General features: G+C 49.8%; 1 protein-coding gene across 1 annotated transcript; it reads left to right on the plus strand.

Annotated features, from left to right (window-relative positions):
* Positions 1 to 31: 31 nt before the first annotated feature.
* OPRL1 (opiate receptor-like 1) lies at positions 32 to 10355 on the plus strand. The gene is made up of 3 exons (XM_009580502.1): positions 32 to 204; positions 9201 to 9556; positions 9832 to 10355. The coding sequence occupies exons 1-3, from the start codon at positions 47 to 49 to the stop codon at positions 10353 to 10355; spliced, it is 1038 nt and encodes a 345-aa protein (XP_009578797.1). The 5' UTR covers positions 32 to 46.
* The last annotated feature ends 316 nt before the right edge of the window (positions 10356 to 10671 follow it).

The following is a 10671-nucleotide window of genomic DNA, read 5'->3' on the forward strand; positions in this document are numbered from 1 at the left end:
TATTTTGGAAGACCCTGACCTGAGAAAGCTGCTGAACGACTCCTCCATGCTGAACCTGAGCTTTCTCCCCAGTAACTGGTTCAACAACGGCACGGGGGACAGCTTCCTGCCGCTGAGCATCAAGATCACCATTGTCGTTGTCTACTCCATTGTGTGCATTGTGGGGCTGGTGGGCAACTGCTCCGTCATGTATGTGATCGTCAGGTAGGACACGCAGGCAGCACGCTGGGGAGGCTCCGGGGAGGGCTGAGAGCGGGGCAGACCTTCCCCCCCTAAATCCCTGCTGCGGGTGAAGCAGGCAGGCGCTTCCCTGGTAATTGCGATGTGCTTTAGAGGTAACGATGTGGCATTCGTTTTATTGTTTTCGTTTTATTTGTTTTTCTCCCTTCCTAGGCTGTGATGAAGGTTCCCACCAGCTTTCAGCTGCCCTCTGGTGCCTCCTAAAGTTTAACCCAGAGAATGGAACAGAGCGATCAGATCTGCTCAAAAAATAGGACTTTTTTGCAAACAGCTAGGCAGGGAGCTGGGTGTCCCTGGGGAGGGCGATGTGCTGGGAGCATCCTGCTGCCAGGATGTGCCAGATCTGTAACAGGACCTCTCCCTCCTGTGCCGTGTCCGGCAACCCAGCTGTGGCTGCAGGTGCTGCTCCATCTGGGAGCTGGCGCTTTCCAAAGCTGAGTCTAGCTGCAAGGGAGAGGGCCTGCTGGGAGGCTCAGTCTTACTTTTACAGGGGAAAAAAATCACAAATATAGGTCTTCCAAGTCTTTTGGAACTATAGACGTAAATAAGATGTGACAGGGTGCTGCAGAGGTGAGGGCAACTTCTCTGGCTCCTCACGCTGAAGTGGGGAGAGCACGGGGACTTTGCAGAGGGACAGAGCACAGAGCCTGCACCACTCCAGCAGCACTGTCCAGCCTCCCTGCACATTCCTGGCATTTTAAGTATCTCTCTCTGGTTTTGCTGTGGTTCAAACCAGCCTATTTCCTGGAATCGGAAACCCTATTCCCCCCGTAAGTACAAAATAAGTTTATACAACCATTAGGGCTGTGATTCTGTGTCAGCAACCCCCTTCTGATCTCTGTACCCTGTATGTTAGGAGTGAGCTTCCATTTTAAATGCATCTCAGAGCAGAATTCTGGGGCAGGTGGATGCTGCCAGCATGGAAAAGACAGGATCAGTTTGTTTTCTCCTCCAATAGAGGACGAAAATATTTAGCAGGTATTCAGACACTGATGAGATTAAGTCTCGCTCCTGCCAGGAGCCCTGCTGCTTCCAAAGCATCTTTCCCTTGAATACACACAACTCGGCTGGGGGAGATGCTGCAAAATGAAGTCTTCGGTATCACAGGCCTGTGAACGGCAGCTAAATCGCTGCTACAAGGGCAAAGCGACATGACTGTTCACCAGGCTGCCTGTCCGTGCTCTTCCTGCCGAGGAGTTTATGGCAGGGAGAAGGGATCACGTTAGCCCTGGGGAGTCTGGAGTCAGAGAGGGGAGGTTTGCCATGCCACGTTTGAAGAGCTCGTGTTTCTGTTCAGTGTAGTAGCAATCATTCGAGCAGGCACGGTGTTTGTAGGTGCGTGTAAGTGCGGTGAGTAGTGAGGCTCTGGGGATGAGAAGTCCTTGTCCCGCGGCGATGCAGCTCCCTGGGAATGCCAGCCAGCGTGCATGCAGGGGAAGGGAGTCCATGCCCCATGCTTGAACCTTAGACGTGTGTAAGAAGGAGAAGCCTTGGCAGAAATCTTCTCCCTGTCTGCAAAGGTCTCGTGGGATGCGGACAGCAGGACCCTGGTGGCCCCTGCCCTGGGCTGTGACCGGTGTATCGCCAAGAATATGAATGTCCCAACCCGGCATCCTGGTCAGGGTGGATGTGTGCCATGGCTATGCGGGGCCAGGCTTTCAAAATGGTGGCTTCTGTTCTGCTCCTTTTTGGCTTTGATACCTTCCAGTTGGACAAATGGAACCCAAGAAAAGAAAGTGGGATTTAGCACTGGCATTTCCCCTGGAACTTAGCTTTTTTTTTGTGTCTTCTGGTTTTACTGGTTCTAAACAATTGAAAACTGAAGACAGGTGTCACCCCCGTGTCCCCCAGGCCTTTTCCACTTCTCTTTCCCCTTTATCCAGTAAATCCCTATATATATAAAAGAGCTAATAGAAGTTTTAATTATGTGGATACTCCTTTTTGGGGATTCACTTCTGTTTTTCCCCAAAAACTTCTCTGTGAGCCTGGGGGGGCCACTTGAATAATGTGTGCTGGGGAAGTTGTAACTGAGCTAGAACACATGCAGAAGAAGCTACTGCTTCTCTCCATCAGTATCTCCTGGGAGCTCAGTACTGGCTGAGACTCACCCTGAGTTATACCCAGGGAAATGACCCTTCTTGGTCCGGTGAGTAACTGCAACTTCTGGTTATTTCTGCCCAGGATTTTTCTCTCCTTGCCCTGTCTGTTAAGGTCAGGAGCAGGTTTGGTGATAAACTGGACTCAATATCGCAAACTCTTGACCCTGGTCATGTATGCAGATTCACGCAGAGCTGCCATTAGTGGCCATGCAAGGAGAATGTTGATGGCTGCTCAAACACAGGTTTTTCTCCCCAGACTGGAGCATTGGTGCTTCTGGGCCTCGTGCCTTAAATAGCATCTTCTTTCAGTAGGTTGAATGTTGGTTGCTGGTAAGTCAACATGGGGCTTTGGGACTCTTAATGGTATATCTCTTCCATTAATGGAGAAAGACTGGCAAACCCTCTGTGCTGCACCCCTATCATCTATAGGTATGGTGCACTCTACAAAAGCTTTTTTTTTTCTTTCCATGCTTATATTTCACCAGGGATAACCAGACTGCAGCATGCTACACAACCTATAAGAAACCAGTATATTATCTTCCAGAAGAAGAATGGTGCAGTGACATAGACAGTAACTGTTTCCTGTTTAAGAGGGAGTTGGGAAATACAAAGACAACACTTGAGGAAATTGGAGGCATCACAAGGGCTTGGTTTTTGTTCTTCTTGAATGAGTTTTTTGCAGCACTGAGGGAAAAGTTTAAAATCTCCCGGTATTGCATACAAAAATACAAATTCAAAGCCTCTTCTGGGTTTTCCCCTCTTTTGTAGAACCCAGCCTATGTCTCTATTATATTTGGAGTGATTTAACATTTGGAATGATTACTTTATAGAGACAGTTATCATGTGACTGTCGATCCCCTTTAGTGCTGAACAGCACTAATTGGATAAGACCGAGAAGGGCTCTCATCAGGAACACTGTTTCCTGGACAGTAAAGGGCCTGTTGTGGAGACCTGCCTTGTCTGCGGCTTTGTTCTGCTTGCTCGTTGTGGAGACAGTGCCTCCCCTCCCTCCTCCTTCTGCTGTTTGCTCTCTTCTGCATATATTTCCTGTACTGTTTTTTAATGAATGTGAAACAAGGAGTTAAACAGCACGAGGCAGAGAGGGTTTGGGGGGAGAGCGGAGGAAACCAGGCTGCTGAGGTCCCTCTTATCTATTAACTGAATGCTGCAAGGCTGGATGCCAGAGCGCTTTGTTTTTAGGAAGGAAAGAGAAGGGGAATGTGTTGTTCTTGCAATGGCCATAGGGTTGGATGACCCGTGGGGCTGGAGGTGGTGCCGAGAGCAACCAAAGTGTTGCTGCAAGGGGTGTGATGGACCCCCAGTCCTCCACCGGTGTGCCGGGGAAGGGACCAGGGACAACGTGCAGCTCCTGGCCCAGGAAGTCCTCTGTCGTCCCTTGCTCCACCATGCTGCTGCGATGCTCAGCAGCGATGAGCTGGAGGACTCCCTCCCTCAGCGTTGGCTCTGCTTGCCTGGATCAGGCCCCCATGGGAATGATGCCTCGTTTCTAGGGCACTTGTCTTTGCCGCGGCAGCTCTCTGTTGGGAGCAAAGCAAAGTACTGGGGATGCTCAGCTATTGAAGACTGTTTCAGAGCATTTTAAGCAGCTGTTTAGGCAGATGAGGACTTTAGGTCCCCACACTTTCATTTGCTGCTTCCAGGGCTGTGATGGGGAGGTGCCTGCACCCGGCGGCTCCCTGGGGATGGCTGTGCCAGCCGTTACTCTGCTTGAAAACTGCATCGATCCCTGAGAATAGGGTGAGGGCAGCTGGTAGTGATGAGACAGGGAAAATGAAGTTAATTATGACACTGCAGAGATGCTGATTTCTTAATAGAAAGCTTTCTAAGGGAAGAGCCTTGACCAGCTGTGTGTCTCGGAGCTGAAATCGAGTGAGTGTTTAATGCGGCATGGACCCAGCAGACACCGTTGGGGCCGTCTGAGACCTCAGCTGTCTCCAGATCCCACTCTGTTAGTTTTTCCTGGGGAAAAAAAAAAAGACAATTGTTGCAATTTGTAGAGAAGGGAAACCCACAGCAAGGACTCTGCTGCGCGGAGCGATCGGAGCCAGGGGGAGGATGGCGAGGTGAGCAGGAGGGGGACCCGCTCCAAAGGGCAGGTCTGCAACTCCCCAGTTTCCAGGCTCCCACAGGCCCGGGTGAGCCGTGCCTCCACCCAGGGGCTCAGCCCATGGCTCACAGCAGCCGTGTCTGCCCCCTGCGAACACAGCTCCTGCGGCTCCAGTGTGTGCTGGAGGGCTCTTGGTTTCCCCTGGCTTCGGTGGGATGAGTGGAAGGGAGTTACCTATGTGCAGCAGTAATTCTACGATGTTTAATTTGGGACTCAGGGCTTTTCAGGAACTGAGCAATTCCTGGGAGCAGGGGTAGCATTTAGGACATTCAGCAGAGGTGGATCTGGTGTGTGAACAGCGATGAGAGCACCTTGCTGCAGAATGGGTGCTGGCAAACACCCTCCTTAGACAAAAGCACCGTTCCTGGTGGCTGTGTGCCCACTCGGGGTTGCACGAGCATCCCTGCGAGCCCCCGGGCGAGTTGCAGAGGCTTTTGCGGCAGGCGCCCCCTGCCCTCGGCATGGCAGCGATCGGGGCCATGCAATGTCCCATCCGCACTGGTCCCCAGAGAGCACCTTGAGGAGGGAGGGCACCAGTGTCACCCAGACATGGCAGCAAGACAAAAAAGGGCAAGAAAAATCATCTCTCCCAAAGTATTGCTGCTCGCCCTGGCTGGCGGCAGACTCCTTAACCCCTGCTAGTCAGTCACCGTCCTGCCAGGTAATTAACAGGCTTCTACGTGCCGGTGTTGCTGGCTGCTTTTGCTGTGGCGTCTGCCTTCATAGTCCAAAGGGATTTAAATTTGTCCTTAAATTCTCTGGGTTTTTTGTGGCCTGTTGAACCGTTAAGAATAAGCTGCCTTGAATTGGGCAATTTCAGGATGAGGGGGCTCTGAAAAGGTCATCAGAGCAGCAGGGACATGGAGAGCACAGTGTGGGTGTATGGCTGGGAGGACACAAATCACGATGGTACGTGCCAGATCAAATATTGGCTTCGTACAACGTGTGGGCTAAGAGCAGGTTGGGAGCAGGGGTGCCAGTGAACCGGTGCTGGTTTCCACCGTCAGAGGGTGGGAGCAGCTCAGCAAAAATCCTCCCTGAGCCTTTTCTGCTCTGTTTCGCTTCCCTGTGCGTGTCCGGGGAGGGTGGCAAGGGCTGTCGCTGATGCCAGGGTGTGGGGTGGGAACGGAGGGAGCTGCTCAAGGTGAACAGCACTGTCTGCATCCCGATTAGCTGGAGTATCAAAATCAAGAGGCTCCCAGAGGCAGAGAGCTCCTGGAGATGATGCTCCCAGTCCCCCAGGGCTGAAGGCTTTGCTCCTGTCCCTTTGCAGCCCCATTTCGGGTTGCAGGTTTGCTACAGCTGGCTGGTCCTTAGCCCCGGGGAGCTGCTTGCTGCCCTGCAGCCTCGCGGTGGCTGTGTGGGAAGGAGGAAGGGATGCTAAAATGACAGGTTTGTGGCTCAGCCAGGGACAGAATCTGTCCTCGTGAAAAACCTGAAAACCCAGTATGGGGAAGAGCTGTTTCCTACCCATCTCCTCCTCCCCAAACTGTGGGTTCCCCTCGCTGCAGCACAGCTTTGTTCCAGGTAATGCTGCTTGAGGGCCACTTAGCATGAAGGAGGGGGAAGCCGAGTGCTGAGCTGATATCCAGACGTTTTTCCTCTTAGGCTTCAGCAGCCAGGAGAACAGGAGAGCAGAGCAAAGCGATTACTTTTGTGACAAAGGTGGAGCTGGATGGAGAGCTGAGAACCGCCCTGTGGGAGATGATCCATTAGGAAATTGCCTCTGTGACCGAATGCAAGAAAGTGGCTCAGCGGGGAGGTAATGTCCTCCATGGAGGCCACGGGCTTATCCGCATCGGAGCTGTGCCGTGGGGGGGACCTTAGGTGCCTCCTGAAGCCCGAGAGTTTAATTTGTCTTTTTTTCTGCAGATTAAGAAAGAGAACACTCTCAGTTCCTGGAGGAAAAGAAAAAGAGGTTAATCCACGGAGAAGTGATTAATTGATTTTTGTTTGTACTGAACATTCTGGAAATGTTTGGGAACATTGGTTGGTTGGGAAAATGGCTGTTGGCTCTCGGTGTGCAGAGAAAGTGGAGCTAGAAGTAATTAATTAGGTGTAAATTAATTTCCCCACCTTTCAAGAGCACAAAATCAGCCTTAAAATCCACTTGAAGGTGGGTCGAAGGAGATAAGTGATGGGCCAGCCACTCCAGCATGTCCCCGCATTGGAGGGAGCGAGGGAAGGCAGCTCTGCCGTCGCCTCGGAGGGCGTGAGGGAAGGGGGAGCGGGGAGGGATCCGTGCTTTGGGGGAGAGCAGATTTTGCAGGGCCAGGCTCAAGCAATTGCACGTGGACTCTGAATTCTTGCTGAGAAGTGTCTAGAGGAGAGGGACCAGCGAGGTCCTGGGGTGGAGGGCAGCAAGAGGGAGCTGAAGGTTTGCAGTCTGCACACCCCGAGCTCAGGGTTAGCTGAGGTGCCCCAAACTTCTCACTGTGCTGGGGACAAAGGAGCGTGCATGGAGGCAACGTTGTCCCCCATGGATGCTGGATGGGTGGTAGGGGTGGGTGGGTAGCTGCTTGTTTCTCCCACTGGTTTAAAAAAAACCAACCAAACAAAAAAAAACCCCACAATACAACCCTTTAATTAAAACCCTTTAATTTTTTCTGTTTCATAGTGGTGAAGTTACCCATCATGGTTCAAAAATGTAGTTGTTATTCCCTCGAGTTAAACATCAGGATGTTTAAACATCATTTAAACATAAAAGCAGTCAGGGTTAGAGGCGTGTTGATGAATTGCCTCCAAGTCCAGTCCTCCTGGAAGGATGGACTGGAACAAGCTTGACCTTTGGGAAGCTTGGGTAAGCCCAGCCAGGTCTGTGGTGTATGGAGGAAGACTACAGCTCCCAGGAGACCTTTGCTGACACAGTCTTAGATGACAATAATTTCCTGAAGGCTAAGCTGATGATACTTATTTTTGTGTGGGCTGATAAAGAACAGTGATTTAACTTCTTAATTTTAATTATCCTCTCCCTTGTGACCTAGAGGGGAAAGTGTCTGACTCCATTCACAGACCCATCTCACGCTCCCTGTGTGCATTGCTTCATTTATGCTAACTGCAAGAATTCAAACAAAAAAGCAAAACTCGCCCACCATGAGATGCTGCTGCTCTGGGGTTCACAGCTTCTTCATGCCTTCACAATAGGAAAGACACTGGTATTTTTCCTCTACTGCTTTTGGTTATATAAGTTTGTCTGATCTGGGCTGGCTTTCTAAGAACCCGCTGTCTTGGCTGCTGTGATTTCTGGGCCAGGAGGAGCCTGACTCAGGCGTACGTGGGGACCTTAAGTACCTCCATCAATGTCCACCCGCTCCAAAAGCCTCCCTTGGCCTCCAAGGTCAAATATATTACTGTTTGTTCTTGCTTTCTGAAGCCACTTTCGAACATCTGACTTCTAATACAAATGCAGCTTAGAGCTCTAAGAGGGGTAAGAAAATAGACTTTATATTCTGGATTGTGGATGCCCTGGCTGTTATTCTTGCAAACCTGGCTATGTCACCATGTGTCTCAGCAGAGTTCAGAGCGTGGCAGTGATAATGTTCCTCCAACCATTCAAATAATCCATCAAGAGCTGAAGCTCAGATCATTGGCGGGGGTACAGTGCAGTTGTGGGTTTGCTGTTCTGAATCAATTTGACAGAAAGAGCTATTTAGGTCAAATCAGACCCCATAATATTCCAACACATATCAAACTGCAAATAGTGCAGTAATTTATGGGTTTAAGTGTTGCCCTCAAATGAACTTGCCCTCTGTTAATAACACACATCATTGTCTGCCATTTCTGGCAACATTTCTGCAAAGGCCATTAGTATAGCAAACGATAGATGAGCTGTAGTTTTAAAATTATACCTATTTGAGCTCTTATTTTGTCCATGAGAGGAACATCCTGGAGCTGAAATGTTAGATTCAGTCACAGAGTCACCATTGAGTTTCCGTTTCTGCAGACTCTGCATGTATCCTTGGGTAGGTGATCACATCTTTCTTTGCATCATTTCCCATGTGTAAAAAGGAGATGATTACCAATAGAGCAAGGTGAATCTTCTTCTGGGGCAGTCAGTTCATGCGATAAAAGTAATATAGAAATGACAAAAACCCTTTGACGTAGAGTTGACTCATGACTTTATCTGCAAACTACTCCTTTCTTTAGAAAGATCCATTGTGATATTTCAACTTCTGATACAAACCTCTTTCCTCATCAGTTTTTAGCTGCCACGGGCCAGGGCTTGCCATCTTGCCCATTCTGATTTGATAGCTCACATTAGCCATAGTCTTTGGCTATAAGCCCATACGAAATGGCTAATCAACTTACCCCTGGACCATATGATGCCTTTCAAATCAGCTTACGGGATAAAGCTCTCACTAATATTTATAATAATGAAGCCATATGTAATGAAATCCTAGATTAGCCTTACTGAAGTCATCTTTCAAAAAGCACGGTTTGAGTTGACAGCCTCAGACTTTCGTGGTCCTCACTTGCTGTCTGAGGGAATAAGTTTCTCCTGCCTGTGAAACTGATTGTGAAGGCACCATTTGTATTGTTGTAGGAGCTGGTTGAGCTGTGTGTCCATAAGCATGTGGGAGATAGAAAGGAGAGGCTGGTGTTTAATCTCTTGTTAATAAGAAAAATACAGCACCTCCTTCCTAAAGTGGCAGAATTCCCTCTTCAGTAGACTTCAATGTCTTACCCATCATGGTCAGGTGAAACTCTAACCATTGCTCATTCCTACATTTCAGATTCACCAAGATGAAGACAGCAACCAACATTTACATCTTTAACCTCGCTCTGGCTGATACCTTGTGTCTGATGACCTTGCCCTTCCAGGGTACAGACACATTCCTGGGCTTCTGGCCCTTTGGCAATGTCCTCTGCAAGATTGCCATCTCTATAGACTACTACAACATGTTCACAAGCACCTTCACCCTGACGATGATGAGCGTGGACCGCTACATTGCTATCTGCCACCCTATCAAAGCACTAGACATCCGCACTCCCCACAAGGCCAAAGTGGTGAATGTCTGCATCTGGGCGCTGGCTTCTGTCTTTGGCATCCCAGCAATGGTGATGGGATCTGCAGAGAATGAAAACAACGGTCAGTAGAAATGCATCCAATGGGTGGGAGGTGGTGGTGACCAGGAGAGCCCGTGGGCTTGGGGAGCCACTGGAGAGGGGTACCAGTTTCATCAGCGTGGTGAGCTCTCTGCTGTAAAGCCACCTTAACTCTTTTCTTTCTGCTCTTGCCTCTCTGCATTGCTGCTACTGCTTTTCCAGTATTAAACATGCCTAAACTAAACTGAATGTGCAGATGCTTTTCTTCTTGATATGGGTTTGCTTATCTTCCCTTCCTTTTTATTTTTTGATGTGCAGAAATTGATTGTCTAATTAAACTCCCTTCACCCGTGGATTACTGGGATCCAGTGTTTGGCATCTGTGTCTTTCTCTTCTCCTTTATGATCCCCGTGTTGATCATCACCATTTGCTACAGTCTCATGATCAGACGACTCAAGAACGTCCGTGTCCTCTCAGGCTCCAAGGAGAAGGACCGAAACCTGAGGCGCATCACCCGAATGGTCCTGGTGGTGGTGGCGGTCTTCATCATTTGCTGGACTCCCATCCAGATTTTCGTGCTGGTCCAGTGCTTGGGTGCCAAGGCAGAAAGCGAGCTCGAGCTGGCCATCTCCTGCTTCTGCACCGCACTGGGGTACGCCAACAGCAGCCTGAACCCCGTGCTGTATGCCTTCTTAGATGAGAACTTCAAGGCGTGCTTCAAGAAGTTCTGCTTCCCCACCGCCTTCAGGACCGAGCTCCAGATGTCCAACAGGATGTGCAGCATCGCCAAGGATGTGGCCTATGCCTGCAAGAACTCAGAGGGGACTAACAATCCGGCCTGACTAGGCATGGAAATTCCCATGGTGGCTGTCGCCCAGCAGAGTCCAACCACCCCCACGTCAGAGCTAACGCAGATAACGGCTCTTTAGCAGGACCTCAAAACTGAGAGGCGAGAAATCGAGGAGACAATTTTGGGGGTTGGGAAAACTGGATACTGCAAGAGCATGCAGAAAAAGTGAGCCCATTTGATGCATTTTTAATTCCGGTGCGCTCTGCACTAAGGAACGTGTTTGAAATCAGCTCTTTGATTCCTGCGAAACCCTGGTGGTTTGCAACATTATTGAGAATTTGGGAATTAAGGATTTAAAACAGGCATTG

Source organism: Fulmarus glacialis, unplaced genomic scaffold (assembly GCF_000690835.1).
Source record: "Fulmarus glacialis isolate BGI_N327 unplaced genomic scaffold, ASM69083v1 scaffold2156, whole genome shotgun sequence".
Taxonomy (NCBI): Eukaryota; Metazoa; Chordata; class Aves; order Procellariiformes; family Procellariidae; genus Fulmarus; species Fulmarus glacialis.

What these genes read in the sequence shown, in the direction of transcription:
- OPRL1 (XM_009580502.1), top strand. Translation starts at nt 47, where the DNA reads ATGCTGAACCTGAGCTTTCTCCCCAGTAACTGGTTCAACAACGGCACG. An exon ending in GTCATGTATGTGATCGTCAG is followed by an intron (nt 205 to 9,200) that starts GTAGGACACGCA and finishes CCTACATTTCAG; the next exon opens with ATTCACCAAGATGAAGACAG. An exon ending in TGCAGAGAATGAAAACAACG is followed by an intron (nt 9,557 to 9,831) that starts GTCAGTAGAAAT and finishes TTTGATGTGCAG; the next exon opens with AAATTGATTGTCTAATTAAA.